The sequence below is a fragment of the Schistocerca americana genome, chromosome 2, assembly GCF_021461395.2.
Source record: "Schistocerca americana isolate TAMUIC-IGC-003095 chromosome 2, iqSchAmer2.1, whole genome shotgun sequence".
NCBI classification, from domain to species: Eukaryota; Metazoa; Arthropoda; class Insecta; order Orthoptera; family Acrididae; genus Schistocerca; species Schistocerca americana.
Genome location: NC_060120.1, coordinates 175,306,818 through 175,323,798, shown reverse-complemented (window position 1 = coordinate 175,323,798; position 16,981 = coordinate 175,306,818). Strand labels below are relative to the sequence as shown.

Here is a 16,981-nt window from a genome sequence, read left to right as displayed (position 1 = left end):
GACACATTAGTGGCACTGCAAGCTCTGCTCACTTTGTGTAAAATACTAAACAATAAGTGGAGGATATTTCATTAAATTTTCAACAAGATTTGGCAGAAACTTCAGTAGAAACTTGCTGCCTTCTGCATAACTTCAACAGGTAAAGAGATGGATCTATGTTTGAGGACACACTTTCTGTTACTGCACTCTCTTCCTGTAAACGCTACGAAATGCAGGAGTAATGTGCAGCTAAGATGTTTGCTTGAACTACAACTTTGCATGAGCTGAATTTGTGAGGTATTTTAGTTACTACAGTACTTTCTATATGACTTATTTGGTGGAAATAAATGTTACTTTTCTTAACAACTTACTTTTTTTCTGTTGTGACTGCGTCAGTGAAATTTGTTTGGAATGTCTCTCTGTTGGACTACCACGCATTCTTCTTTGCAGTCTTTTTGCTGCACTTGTCATGTTTCAGAGTCCATATGGCAGACCACTTTTCAATCTCAATGACAAAATCTTCTGTATTGATGTATCCTCCCACATCCAACACCATTGTCTAGGACAGTGCACAACCAACCACTTCCACTTTCCAGCAGCTACTGTGCTAGGAACGAAGAGTTCCACAACTCGTGTGCTGGCAGTGCTGCGCTTGTGTGTTTGAAATAGTGATGGCGTTGTGATGCAGTCTGAATGCTACGGATACCGTAATCATCCTTGCATAGTTATAAGTGAGCCACCTTTTGCAGGTGCCACTCACGGTAAAGCAGACCGCCAAGACGGCCAGCAGCACAACTGTTCAGTGGCTGTGGCTACATATGAAACCACTCTTATAACTGCAGCATTCACCAGCGGTAGCACTGCTACAAAGCACCACTAAGTGGCTACATCTGACGAGGCCTAAAGTCTTTAAACATCCTCTTGGACATTAGTAACTTATCAGGTTTTCTAAATCTCATTGGCTGCTACATTTTCATTGTCAATTTCTATATCATACTGTCCTAATTATCTTCATTGATTTTTGTTTCAGCATGGTTCCTACAAAATGGTCACTCCAATAACACTTCCTGCTGTGCAGTCACAGGAATAGCTGCTTCAATTAAAGTCGAATGGTGTCTGACATTATCAACAGCTTTCTCAGCGAAGCAATCCTAGACAGTCTTGGCTAGAAGGTGACACTGTACTCAGTGCACCTACACTCATAAACAGAATTATTAGTTTCAAATACTAGGAAGTATGTCTGTTGTACGAGGGCAGTTCAATAAGTAATGCAACACATTTTTTTTCTCGGCCAATTTTGGTTGAAAAAACCGGAAATTTCTTGTGGAATATTTTCAAACATTCCCGCTTCGTCTCGTATAGTTTCATTGACTTCCGACAGGTGGCAGCGCTGTACGGAGCTGTTAAAATGGCGTCTGTAATGGATATGCGTTGCAAACAACGGGCAGTGATCGAGTTTCTTTTGGCGGAAAACCAGAGCATCTCAGATATTCATAGGCGCTTGCAGAATGTCTACGGTGATCTGGCAGTGGACAAAAGCACGGTGAGTCGTTGGGCAAAGTGTGTGTCATCATCGCCGCAAGGTCAAGCAAGACTGTCTGATCTCCCGCGTGCGGGCCGGCCGTGCACAGCTGTGACTCCTGCAATGGCGGAGCGTGCGAACAACTCAGTGCTCAACTTGACATATCTGTTGGTAGTGCTGTCACAATTGTTCACCAGTTGGGATATTCAAAGGTTTGTTCCCGCTGGGTCCCTCGTTGTCTAACCGAACATCATAAAGAGCAAAGGAGAACCATCTGTGCGGAATTGCTTGCTCGTCATGTGGCTGAGGGTGACAATTTATTGTCAAAGATTGTTACAGGCGATGAAACATGGGTTCATCACTTCGAACCTGAAACAAAACGGCAATCAATGGAGTGGCGCCACACCCACTCCCCTACCAAGAAAAAGTTTAAAGCCATACCCTCAGCCGGTAAAGTCATGGTTACAGTCCTCTGGGACGCTGAAGGGGTTATTCTGTTCGATGTCCTTCCCCATGGTCAAACGATCAACTCTGAAGTGTATTGTGCTACTCTTCAGAAATTGAAGAAACGACTTCAGCGTGTTCGTAGGCACAAAAATCTGAACGAACTTCTCCTTCTTCATGACAACGCAAGACCTCACACAAGTCTTCGCACCCGAGAGGAGCTCACAAAAATTCAGTGGACTGTTCTTCCTCATGCACCCTACAGCCCCGATCTCGCACCGTCGGATTTCCATATGTTTGACCCAATGAAGGACGCAATCCGTGGGAGGCACTACGCGGATGATGAAGAAGTTATTGATGCAATACGACGTTGGCTCCGACATCGACCAGTGGAATGGTACCGTGCAGGCATACAGACCCTCATTTCAAGGTGGCGTAAGGCCGTAGCATTGAATGGAGATTACGTTGAAAAACAGTGTTGTGTAGCTAAAAGATTGGGGAATAACCTGGTGTATTTCAATGCTGAATAAAATAACCCCTGTTTCAGAAAAAAAAAAAAGTTGCATTACTTATTGAACTGCCCTCGTACATAATCACAATCATATGACAACATTAACTTGGAAACAAGATGGCTACAACAATGTCAGCGCACAATACAAAGCTACCATTGGTAGTGAACAGAAACATGTGATATCAGCCCGAAGTTACACAGTCTTCCGACTTCAGTTAAAACAGCTATTCCGACCAGTCACCAGACTGAGGGTCTTCTAAGGATGAACAATTTATACTTCACCCTTCAATTCTTTTATTTTCCACAAAACCATTTCCCATTCTTCCTTGCCAGATAATGGTACCTCCGATTCTGAAAGCTGGTACTTCTGTTGTATTTTGCTAGGGTAAGTCATTTCTATTTTTACTGACTGTGTTGAATTACATTCATAGGTTGCCTATCACTCACAGACAATGTAAGTGTCTGTGCCCATCCTCTACTGACTCAATCACTCAAAAACTCTCATTTCTTTTTACTAAATTTTGTTCTCTCATTAAGAACCATTTTCTCTGATTTATCAACCACCTTCTCAAAATGTGAATTATATTAGGCCAAAAAAGCCAATTTGGTACATTTTATGCTCTATATGTATACAGTCGTTTGCAAATTACTTGAGACAAGTTCGCATTTTTAAGGGGAACTGAAGCTGTTTAGCTGTAACCACTTTCATCCATCCAATTATTGGGCTCTCGGCGGATTATTGTTGCCTTGGCTATGAACAACTGTAGGTCCCCTTCAGTTTAGTTGAGTGCATGTACATGTAGCAACAGTGTGTATTGTTATCTGTGTGTTAACAAGAAAACTTTGTGTTTCCATTAAAATGACCACATTCACCTAAGAAGCAGACAAAAAATAGTTGCTCTTCATGAACAAACATCTATGACTATAAGAGACACTGCCTCTGTTGTTGGTCTAGGAAAGTCTAGTGTTTCAAGACTTACTGGGACATATAGTGAGACTGTTTCATTGTCTCCATAACGAAAAGGCAGATTTGGATGAAAACAAAAAATCACCCCAAGAACTCACAAAACTCTACTTAGAAACAGAAGATTTCATCCTCATAAGACAAGTAAGGACCTTCAGAGAGATTTATTGGCTACTTGGATTGAAACTGACCCTTCAGCAGTATGTGCAGATCTCTCGATTGTAGGTGGAAGGCACAAAAGCCAAAAGAAGCAGCTGTTAACCCCTGCCATGAAGGAAAACTGTTTGGCATTGGCTGAAATATCTACACCTTGTACTTCCACTGATTGGAAATGTGTAATCATCAGTGATGAGCCACATTTTATTGCTCAAGAATACAGAGCAAGGGTTGTCAGGTGAAGCACCCATGAGGCACAAGATCTGATCATCTTGAACAGACTCTAAAATACACTCACAAAAAATGTTTTGGGGTTTCTTCACTGCAAGTGGCCCTGAGGCACTAGTTACAGTTCACGGCACGATGAATTCAAGCAAATACATGAAAATCCTTTGGCACAGGATTGTACCATTCCTACAGATCTTTGCAGATGGTCAACGAAAATTTCAACATGATCTGGCCCAGTGTCACACTCCTAAAGCAGTCAAGACGTTCATGGAAGAAAACATTAATGTGCTTCAGTGGCCTCGTAAATCACCCGACTTAAATACCACTGAGAATTTGGGGATTATTGTCAAAACGTGTCTTGGTAAAGTGGACTGATCAATAAAGAACACACATTAGTACATGTGGTAAAAGTGTGGTTTCATGGCGATGAACATCTACGAAACATTTGCTCTAACCTGATCGAATCTATGCCACAATGTGTTCAGAAGCTCATTAAAGCAAAAGGAGGACGTATTAGTTATTAATATTCACTAAGCTACTAAATATATTATACATATAGTAATAGAGTTAGTCAGTTAGTTTCATGTTCCATGGATCATTTTGCATGACAGATTGTAATGATGTGGAACGAGTCACTTACATTCACATGTACATAGTTCAAGTTTATCATCGTGTCCTAATTAATTTGTGTACTACTGTGTGATATTTCGCCCTACTTGCTTCCAAAGGTACTGAGATAAACAATGGACAATTCATTTCAGAATAAAAACAGTTTTGGTTGCGAAATTAGTTAATAGCAATGACACACTTCACCCTCTTGGGGCATCATCAGATTGTGTAAAAGTACCTGGATATAAAACTCATATGTCCAAAAGCCATATAAAATGGAAAATAGATGCAGCAGTAACTAGATATGTAATCCAACTGTTGGAAAAACTGTAAATTGCAAGGTGGACCTCCAACACACCAGCTGACTCTGCCACAGTAGTACAAAATAGGGACATGTTTACAAGTAAATGCGGTAGTACAGTAGTATTTGTGTGCAGCTCATACTGAGTTTATTTTGTAAGCGTTGCCCTATTTTGTACTGCTACGGCAGAGTCAGCTGGAGTTTTCAAGGCCCTCCTTGCATTTTATATGTTTTTATGAAGGATGGAGTACATATTCAGTTACTGTTGCATCTATTTTCCATTTTATATGGCTTTATGATGGATTTGTTTCATATCTAGCTACTTTCACACAATCTGATGACACCCCAAAAGGGAGAATCATGTCAATGATATTAAATGATTTCACAACCAAACCCTTTTTATCCTGAAATAATTTGAGACTGGTTGCTGTAGCACCCTGCCACAACTGAATGGAACAATTTTTAGTGATCAGTTCAACTTTTACCGTTTCCACTCCTTCAGTTTTCTCCCAGTATTCTGCGATTTTGCGCAAACCTCTGGAAATGAAATCCTTTCTTGGAGACACACTTCCTATAATTCTCCGTCTTCATGTTATTTCTGTAGTTAGGTTTATTTATATCACTCATAACTACTACAGTCTTAAAGAGCCTAAGCCCAATTACCAATATAAATTCTTCTATAAATGAGCTACTGATGAAAAAGTACAGGTTTTTCACAGTAGTAACCATATCAATAATTACTCCTGTACTACGTGATTGACTTACAATCTATTTTGTCTTATGTGGTCCTCACATGCTCCACATTACACTATTGTGTCAATTGGTACTTGCCAATGTGGAACTCATATGTACTGTGAGTGAGATGCTTGCCTTGCAAAACACAAGAACAAATTATGCAGAATGGGTGAAACAAGTCCGAGAAGCTTTCTGTGAGCATTTCAGTGGATTAGAGGTTTTTCATTGCAGCATTTGTTAGTCAAGAACAACAAATGGTTCAAATGACTCTGAGCACTATGGGACTTAACATCTGAGGTCATCAGTCCCCTAGAACTTAGAACTACTTAAGGGGATCACGCTGTGGTTCAGGTTGAAAAAAATCGATTTTCAGTTTTCCTCAAATTTCAATAGATTAAGGTTCTAATTAAGTACTCTGAAAAGGATTTTTCTGAAAAAAAAAAAAAAAAAAAAAATTTTTTTTTAGCATTTAAAGAGCATTTTCCTACCATGTGTGTTTATGTGCCGCACCCACTTTTCTGCATATATTTTAGATCTTTATATCCCCTACATTGCACGTTAGGGACTTTTTTTTTTTTTTACTCCTGAGTGTGTTGGCTATCCTTATAATGTAACGGTCAGTATTCTTTTGTTTCTGCTGTTTGTAAACAACATGCTTTCAAACATGTGGTTAGTTTTGTTAAAGTGTGATATGCGAGTAGTTGTTATAGAAAACTTGCAGGTATGCTATGAGCAGTCCTCTACTGATGATAAGCCATGCCATGGATTGGTTCCATCAGGAGAAAATTTGTGGTGCAAATACAATAGGGCTCAAGCAACTGGAGAATCTTATTCTCACCAGCATTCTCTTCCTGCTGCTGTTATTACAGCAATTAAACCTATTTTCAGAGACTTGGCTCATCCTGACATTGTAAGGAAATGTCTGCATGGGCAGACACAGAACCCAAATGAATGTTTCAACAGCATAATTTGGAACCATAATCCTAAAACTGTATTTGTAGGCATGTATACAATGAAACTAGGAGTTCATGATGCTGTTATTACATTCAGTTGTGGTAACATTGGTAAGTATTGGGTACTGAAAAAGCTGGGAATTAATCCTGTTGAAAATATGATCACTGGGCTGCAACATTGTGATAAAATGAGGATAGCCGATGCAAACAGGTATACATTTAAATGGCCTAGAAAGCAAGACAAACATCCAGGAAGGTGAAAAAGGAGCTAGAAGACCTGCTAGAGGCCAAAGAAGGGCCAACACATGCAGCAGGACCATTTTAATTAACTGTAAGTAACAAATTTCAAAAGTTTTCCTTTAAAGTCAATTTCCCGCAAACTAAAATTTTCAGTACATATGCCCCATTATATCAGAAACTATCACAGAAAAATGAATGAAATTTTCAGAGACCCTGCATAACACAAAAAGCCACCTCTGGTACTACATTCATTAATATTCCTCCATTAGGAATTTCACAAAAAAATATTTTCTGCAGAAAACACTTAATATTTTTTGTTAATAAATTAAAAAAAGTATTTCTTAAAAACTATAAAATGGATAAAGTAGATTTTAGTACAGTTGACTCTATTAGCATCATGTAACATACAGTAAAAATATTAAGGTCCTGCATCAAATAGTTTTTTTTCGGAAATGAGTCAAATACTTGCCTAAATTAACATGGGTTAGACGGGCAGGGTGTGGTCCCCTTAAACCTAACTAACCTAAGGACATCACACACATCCATGCTTGAGGCAGGATTCAAACCTGCGACCATAGCAGTTGCGCAGTTCTGGACTGAAGCGCCTAGAACCGCTCAGCCACCGCGGCTGGCAAAGAACAACATCTAATTACAAATCTATAACAAGAAAATTGCATAATTTGTCTTGTAAATGTGCTGTTCTAAGTATTTCTCTACAGTAAGTTTTGTTGCAAATGAAAGAAAGCAATTTTGGTGAGTGAAACCTTCCACGAAGTTACATGTGTACTGAGACAACTTCTGCACAAAAATTAGTATGTATGATCACTGGGCATCTGATATGATCTTATTTATCAATCCTGAGAACTGTTACAAGAAAAATAAACATTACTGCTTACTGTCATGACACTGTGATCTTCAGTTTCCTCTGTTATTGTGGACAACAATGTATATGACATATCCTGATCCATCATCAATTTCATTTATTTTATGTTACACATGGTGCTAAGATATACATCTTCCAGCCCATTTTCTGATCTTTTGGCATTTATCATTTTCAGTTATTCAAAATAATTAATTTGGAGCTAGTTGAATTTCTCTTGGTCTCAGCAGGAACTGACTTGTACTGTGCAATACTACTCTTATATAGCACAATATACTGTGCAATATAATGAATGAACATCAATGTGTTTAAAGCTGTGCAGTCTTCAATAGACTATGCAGTCTGTCAATACCAAAAGTTGTCACAGTTCATAAACAGTGTCTTGTAAGTTTTCAGTCAGCATAATTGTTTTACTGCAGAGACACAGTGCTGAAATAGATAGAAAACAGCACATGTACATAATAAATTCCAAGGAAGGGGCCCCCATGCACTGAAATAATCGCAGAAGGCCTCTCAGTCGTTTTTGCTCCTCCTGCTTATATTCAACCAACAAGCAACTCAATCACTGTTGCACAAGACTGATCACTGACATGTTCCCAAGAAGGCAATGTTCTAATTTGCATGTCAGGGCATAAATATTGCACAATAATATAATGCTGATCTTGGCATTGCACTTTCGCATTATACTGACACAATATTGAGAATGAGGAAGTGAAAGGTAAATGGATACAACACTTACCTATATCTTTGATAATCACCATGACGTAAACCATGTTGCTGCTGAGAATCTTTGATGATTTTCAGTACTGTGTTGAGTTAAGATTTTTACTAACAATTTCAGATAAAAATTGTAGTTGAACAATTCTACATATTTTTCCTTAAAACTATTCCCATTAAAAAGATAAAAAAAGTTCAAATAATGTAATCATCTGATACCATAACTCTGTGAGGTACAATTAAGAGCAAGTAGCATACTTATCTGCCAAATGACTACACTCTAACCAGCAAAGAGAATAGTTCTTCTTTGTGTAGCTTTGTATTGTTGGGTATTTGGAATTTTGTAACGAATCTGCTAACGTCTTGGTTTTTATAATGATTGTGTAAACAGTTACCAATTGTGAGGTCTCACTGCCAAAAGTACAATGTCCCACCCACACGGTGCATGGGTTCTGAGACACAAATCAAAAGAACTGAGAGAACACAAGTGAGAGTAGAAAAATAATAATAATTATTATTATTATTACAAGGTGTACAACTTTGCTTCCGCCATTTTTCCCCAACATTTGAGGCTTTAATGAAACATATTGGTTACACATGTATCATTCAAAGTATTTTCCATCGCTGGCCACTACTTTCTCCCATCTTTCGGGCAGTGTACGAATCATGTGTCACAAAAATTGTTCATCTTTTGAAACAATCCACAAATCGATCCAATTTGTGACTTCTTCATGAGATCGGAACTGTTGGTCAGCCAGGCCATGCACCATTGATCAAACAGGTGATAGTCAGAGGGAGCAATGTCTGGAGAATACGGCGGGAGCTGTAGGACTTCCCATTTTAACGTTTCCAAATACGTTTTGACCTCTTTTGCAATGTGGGATCGAGCGTTGTCATGCTGCAAAATCACTTTATCATGCCTCTCGCTGTATTGCGGCCATTTGCCTTTTAATACTCTGATCAAACGCATTAATTGCATTTGATAATGAGCACCTGTGATTGTTTCACTTGGTTTTAACACCTCATAGCATGTGACGCCGAGCTGGTCCCACCAAATGCAGAGCACGATCTTGGAGCTGTGAATATTCAGTTTCGTCGTCGATGTGGAAGCATGGCCGGGATATCCTCATGATTTTTTGCGTTTAGGGTTATCGTAATAAACCCATTTTTCCTCCCCAGTCACAATGCAATGCAGAAATCCCTTCCATTTTTGCCTCTGAATCAACTGTTCACAAACACACAAACGCTGTTCAATGTCTCTTGGTTTCAGCTCACACGGGACCCAACTTCCTATTTCTGAATCATGCCCATAGCCTTGAGACGTTTTGAAATGGCTTGCTGTGTCACTCCCACTAATCGTGCCAATTCTTCTCTGAGTCTTCACTCAGCAATGTCTCCAATCTTAGAAAACATTCTCTCTTCCGCCACTAAGCCAGTCTACGACATTACTTCTTGAAGCATCTAAACCACTTTCTTTCACTAACAGCATCCTTACCATACATACTTGAGAGCACTAGATGAGAATCAGCCGCTGTTTTCTTCATATTGAAACAAAACAATAACACCTCCTGCAAATGACGAGAATTATGCTTGTAAACTGACATTTCCTATCAAGAACAACTTTATGATGCAGACACAAATCGACTAATGTTTAAATGAGGTTATGCTGACTGAGGTCCAAGCTAACTGCCTGACGTCAGCGATCTGTTTCTTTCGACCGCTACTTACCGTTGTCACCACCTATCAGTAAATGGCAGAAGCAAAGTTGTACATCTTGTATTATTGTTGTTGTTGTTATTATACCCAACTTGTGTACACTGACTCCTCATTAAACACTTTAACCATTCACAATAAAAATAAGTCTTGAGGTTAGTTTCGAGGTACGAATTCCATGGAGAAAGTTTACGTTTGCACTAAGACGATACTAGACTACTCTATGCCGTAGCTAAACTACTCAATTAGAACTCCGTAAGCACTGGGTAAGAATTCACATGAATTCGTCTGGTGTCGAACTGGCTGAGCTATCACCAGTAGGTCACTTTATCCTTGTGATCCATGGCACCAGTGACGTTTCTGCTCAGATTGCATGGAACTTGTGCCGCTAATGATTGGGTGGAATCAGTCGCTACCACTGCCACTTTCACACAATCAGGGAAGCTCTAGTACCAACTCCTGAGCCTCGAATGATTGCCTCCTGTGTGATATTGACTGATTACAATACCACAAGTTGAAATGTTGTCACTGTCACAGCATCGAAAGGCTTAGTTCCTTCTTTCTCTGTTCACACTTATGTGATTGTCAAACACACATTTAGAATTTGCTGATTCAGAAAAAACTTCTGGCAATGTTGAATGAAAAACATTCTTTGCACCTCTGAAGTTATCAAAGGTAAAATACAGTGAGTGATAGGTTATTTACAACTTGTACAAAAAACAGACAGTAATTCTAAGAGTTGAAGAACATGAACAGGAACCAGTAATTAAGATGGGAGTAGGACAGCTGCAGCATCCACCCCCCCTCCCCCCCCCCCATGTTAATCTGTAGATAGAGCATGCACTAAAGGAAGCTGAGGGGAAATTTTGAACAGGGATTATAATTTAAGTAGAACAAATGAAAATTTGAAAACCTGTTTATATATATCAAGAATTGTACGAAATGGGTCTTTTCTACTACATCACCAATAATGTAGTTTTAACTACACACATAATCCAACAAAATTTCTCTCACTTTTCTTAAGTGTTGCTCAAACTGGTAACATCTGAAAGTCTGATTTGATTATATCAAATCAGTGAAACTTGCTAAGAACTTTTATCACTAAAAATATTCTATTTTGTATGCTCATTAAAAAAATTATTTCCAGATGATTTAAGTGTCACTGTGAAAGATGTGTAATGTTAGAAAAATGATTTAGCATGAAGGATAATAGGCAAGCCCATGGCTTACAAGAAATAAGACTGCAGTCATTGCATGTGATCAAATGGGACACCTCCATAGTATTTTAAAAGGTTTCACTTCAATTTAATTTTAATTGAAGGAGGAACTCTCTTTCAGAGGCCATAAAATGGTTTAAGCGTAAATAAAATTTCAGTAAAATGAAGTAATAGAAATATTATTTGGTATTGGGTAAACATATAAAAGTAGATGTGGGACAGAATGGGACGTACACAATCCAGCAATCGTAATGCATTACAAAAATTCTTTTAAAATTACACCCAATTAGATTCTGAAATTGTTCTGTGTGTCAGAAGCAGAGTCAGTAGTTCAAACTGTATAACTAATTTCTTCATTTCCATCTGTTATTTCTTCAATTGATGGACTGGGACAATCATTGTGACTGAATGGGCCTAGTACAAAACTATTTCATTTTAACCCATAGAAAATACGGGATGGAATAACTGTGGCCAAGAGACTGCTAGACCACCCAGCTACTGCACATGTCACGCAAGAAAATGTGCTTGTGACAGTTTCACACCCTGTGCCTTCTATATTATTCCCAACAACACTGGATTTTTGATTTGTGGAGATGAGAACTCTCCCTGCAACGTATGTTTCATTCCCATAACATCCCTGGCCTCAAACTTCACCAACCTCTGTTCTTGACCTGTCTTTCCCCTTCTCTGCTCCCACTCCAACCCCAAATATGCTTTCTATCTCACCACCACACCTGTAGTCCTTCCCCCATCTCTAATTCTCTGCTCTCACCTTTGATCCCCCCCCCCCCCCCTCAATTGGCACAGCCTACTGATGCTGCACCTGGCAGGTGACTATCCTGTCCCCACCAAGCCCTTGCATGCATCCACAGGCAGCACTAGCATATTCCACCCACCCCAAGTCACAGCCTATCATCTGGATCCTTCCTACCACCACCAGCTTTTCTGAATTGCACAGGAGGTAACTCTCCCTGCAATACATCCTAACTTCACATAGCCCCCATGGCCTCAACCTTCATTAGTCACTGTCCTTCCCCCACCTACCCCTTTCCCTGTTCCCGCTCAATGCTACACAGCCTTCTATTCCACAATGCACCCACAGTCTTTGTACTTCTTTACTTCTCGGACAGTGGTCATGTGTGTGTGAGATGTACTTGTGAGACTGCATGTGTATGCTGTTTACTTCACGAGAAGGCCTTTTGGCCAAAAGGTCACTTGTTTAGCAGCTTTTTGGTAGAGCCTGTCTCTGACTTAACATCTCTGACCCAGCCAGGAACTGAACCCGGGCCCCTTGCATGACATTCTGCCAGACTGACCACTTGGCTATCAAGCCAGACACCACTGAAAACCTGTCTTCTAAAACTGCTGTTAAACAGCTTGGTTTATTATTAGCAGATGTCTAGGTTTGCATCCACAGTTACAAAGACATTATGCATTTTATACACAGTTGGCAACTTTGACTCTACTGCAAAAAATTTGCATATAACAATCAAGGAGTAAAAAATATTTCTCCATTGGTATGATTTCACTTTCGGTGGAATGGCACATCGAATCACGACTGCTTCAAAACATGGTACAAAAAGAAACTCAAAATGTTGTTCTCTCAAGATCATCTGGTACACAATGAAGAAGATCATATAACATTAACAGTACTGAAGATGAAAGAACTTTTTCTGTATGTATCATTTTGTTAACACTTGGAGAAACTGAGTTCTGCTGTCTTCAATAGATGAAAAATCTCCAGTAACAATGAGATCACAGAAGCTTGTTTACTTTGCTTATTTTCACTCTATTATGGCCATTGTTGCACACTTACAAAATATTATTAGGTCATGATAGGATGATTAGAATGATGTTCAGCTGGCTCAGGAACTTTGTGAAGACCACAATTCAGGTCTTTGCCGTTAGAATGAATCATACACTAACATTTCACAGAAGGCAGATCACAGGAGGGGTTATGTTAAGGCATTGGCACATTTTTCAATAATGGAGATACTTGCCGTGTACACTCTTTCATGAGATCTGTGTTTAACAATATTGTACACTCACACAATAGGGAACTGCATAATTATCGAAGTGAGCACTAGTCTAAAGAGAAGGGCAGCACAAATCGTCATAGGTTTGTTTAATCCGTGGCAGAAGATATTGAAGGAACTGAAATGGCAGACTCTTGAAGACAGATGTAAACTATCCTAAGACAATCTTATTAATGAAGTTTCAAGAACCAGCTTTAAATGATTACTCTTGGGATATACTGCACAACCCCCCCCCCCCCCCCTACATATTGTTCACACAGGGATTGTGAGGATAAGGTTAGAATAATTACTGCACGTACAGAGGCATCCAAACAATTATTCCCCCCTTGCACCATAACTAAATGGAACAGGAAGAAATTGCACAGGTTCCTTTTCCAAGACACTAACACAACAGAAGCTCTTAATGAAACTATAGAGTGTCATATACAATTTTAAAGGCTTTTTTGTAACATACTCTTCCCATACGGCACAGGAATTTATCAGAGTACTTTAGAGCCTTTCACTGTATGGAGTTGCATATTTGTGTAAACTACAACCAAACTACCACCAATTGCTTTTTATGGGGGGGGGGGGGGGGGGGGGGGGGTGTCTATCCTTTACCAGCAATCTGTACATAATGTATAGAGTGAATTGCTCCATCCACTCATTTTATGACCAAGCAGTTTTGGCTCATATAATCTCACACAACCAGAAAAGAAATAAAATATGAATCAATCACCAATCGCAGTGGAATACAACACAGTTATTTATTTACTGGGAAAATGTAGAACAATTACACTGGCATGCTCACTGGAGAGTAAATTCCTAGTCCACACCTGTTTGGCCACGATAAGTTGACCCTCTGCATGGTGGCTGTCAGGAGAGGCAGGAAGAGCGCATTGCCCCCACATTAGGACTGCAAGGGGAGAGGAGCAGTGATGGGAAGGCAGCGCCAACTCCTTCCCGCAATGCTAGCACAATTATCCATATTCTGTGCTTGTATTAAAGCAAAGGAAATGTTGGCAGTGAATATTTTCCATCTAGTGCCGATTTTCTCCACTACTGGCAGAACAGTAAAAAGGGAAAACTTATCCTGGCCAAATAGTACCCATGCTTTTGTACAATGATAGCCATGTTCCTGTCCACCTTGCTAACTAAGCACTTTACACTGACAGAAGACAATAAGCAACAATGCACATCTTACTTAACTGGGATAAAATGGCTAGGACAACCACATAAACAACCTCACATCCTCCTCAAAACATCAGCTTAATCTGAAAGTGGCATCATGGGGCATTGTCATCTGAAAGTACACCTCAACAGCAAGGTGCTGTAGACCAACAAACACACTCACATGAAATTTTTACCACTTTATAATAGGAGACAATGGTAGACTTAATAGGGGGCATCTACATCTATAATCGGTAAACCACTGTAAAGTGCATGGCAGAGGGCACATCCCTTTGTGCCAGTTATAAGAGTTTTATCTTGTTCCGTTTATACACAAATAATGATTGTTTTAATACTTCTGTGGGTGTTGTAATTAAACTAATCTTGTCCTCACAATTCTTACTCATGTGATAGGCAGAGGGTGGTAATATATTCCCAGAGTCACCATGTAAAGCTGGTTTTTGTACTTTGTCTGATGTAAATATCTATCACACATTTGTGCCTCCACATCTACCACTAGTGTCTACTATTGGAAACATTGTTTTTATAATTTGCTCATACACAAAGACTTTCCTGTAACAATATGGAGAGAGACTAATCATAATACACTTTGAGTGTGTTGAATGTACCAATACTAGTACTCTGCTTTGACCAATGACATTCTAATGTTGTTATCATACACGTCCAAACTTCTCTCTCTCTCTCTCTCTCTTCTCCCCCCCCCCCCCCGCCCCCCCACGTTTTTACGTAAGTTTGTGACAAATTAGTTATGCGTGGTGAGGCCAACAAATGTTAATATGAAATTTAGTTGTGATGACATGCTGATCTGCATTGTAGCCTGAGGAATAGAGTAAGCTGACATATGATAGGCTGGTTGGAAGTTGGATAAATCAATGAATGTGATATACATACACTTTAACATGGTACCATATGCAAACATTGTATGGTTGATTGGTTTGTTGGAGGGAAGGGAGCAAACAGCATGGTCATTGGCCCCATCAGATTAGGGAAGGATGGGGAACAAAGCGGCCTGTGCCCTTTCAAGGGAACCATCCCAGCATTTGCCTGAAGTGATTTATGGAACTCAGGGAAAACCTAAATCAGGATGGTCGGATGCGGGTTTGAATCACTGTCCTCCCAAATGCGAGTCCAGTGTGATAACCACTGTGCGACTTCACTCGGTAACATTGTATGTTGATGAGTCAGGTTCGTACATCATCATGACGATATAATAGGTCAGAGCACAAATTTTGTGACAGAAGGTTCAGCATCTTCAAGTTTACTTCTTTTAGTCTTTGAGTGTCTATTGGTGGTTTCCTTTTTCGCAAATGCCCAGCTGACAGAGAGAAACTTATCTGACTGATTGGATCGTATGTTCTGTAACTCCAGGAACAAATTCTGTACACACTGGATGAAGGGGTCGTGAACATAAAATGAGAATATAAATCTTGCCTTCGTTCTTCCTTGTTTGCTATTTCCGACCTCATTCACAGTGTCAAAACTCATGAATCCTTGATAACAATCCGAATGACAAACACCACCAGACATACAAGACGTGGATTTTCCACTCTGGGAGGCAGAAACAGTTACTTGTATTAATATCTGTTAATAGCGTTTGATTGTTTAGGGCGTTTCATATTCCACTACACTAGCCAAATATATGTTCAGTGTTAAGCACTCATATCAGGATATACTTTAAAAAAAATCGACAATGCCCGATAGAAATACGTAACAACACAAGTACATGAACGTATCTGTTTTCTGTTCTCCAATGCATGCAGTTATTAACGTTGACACTTACATGTTTACATGGGGCAGAAGAGGTTATGGATCCATATGGCATACGTAAACATAAACAAAGGAAAACCATCTACATGACGACATTTTTAAGGATACTTTCCAGGGTAAATAACTTGCCGTCTCCATCAATATTACTCTCAACAATTTCATCTGGCAAATCTGTTTTATTTTCAGATACTTCCTCTTCTTGAGCCACCATCGTCGTCACCATGTCAAAGTTCTTCCCATACCATAATACTACTTCTCGCTCCCAGTCATTACTGAAGCTCTTTGGCGCTATTCTCATGTAGAAATAATCAGCGACATTAATTTTCGTCACTATGCTCTAGAAAGTTACAATATATATATATATATATATATATATATATATATATATATTTACGAGGTCCACCTTAAACTAATGTAGTTGTTCCAGTGTCTATTAGGATCGGATAAATATTAGTACTAACGGGCAGATGACTGTGAATACATTGCTGAATATCTCATGCGTCCTAATGACACAGTTTCAATCTACTACTAGTCTGTAGGTCTAGATAAGAAATTTCAGCAAGAAGTGGGTTCGCCTCCAAAAGAATATTTCAGTGTAAATTCAGGACATTAACTCGTAATAGCGGGAATTCGTCATTGGTCTTGTGTCTTCATGGCAAAAGACCCCTAGGATATCGTAAAGTTAAAATTTATTAAAAACAAAAAAGGAAACACCGATCGTCCATAAGCGTTGGCAAAGCCGGTAATTATGAATGCGCAGTAAGGCGCAGATAAATGAAAAAAAAAGTTATTCATTTTTCTTTATACATGATTTCGTTTCTCATTCCCTTCCATGTAGA

General features: G+C 39.3%; 1 protein-coding gene across 1 annotated transcript in view; it reads right to left on the bottom strand.

Moving 5' to 3' along the window:
* LOC124594900 (signal recognition particle subunit SRP68) overlaps positions 1-16,402 on the bottom strand; it is a 72,840-nt gene extending 56,438 nt beyond the window's left edge. The window contains exons 1-2 of the mRNA XM_047133375.1: positions 16,251-16,402; positions 8,262-8,328 (exon numbers count right to left, since the gene is read on the bottom strand). Coding sequence (XP_046989331.1) covers positions 8,262-8,328; positions 16,251-16,365 — 182 coding nt within the window. The 5' untranslated portion in view covers positions 16,366-16,402. The remainder of the gene's footprint in view (positions 1-8,261; positions 8,329-16,250) is intronic.
* Between the last annotated feature and the right edge of the window lie 579 nt (positions 16,403-16,981).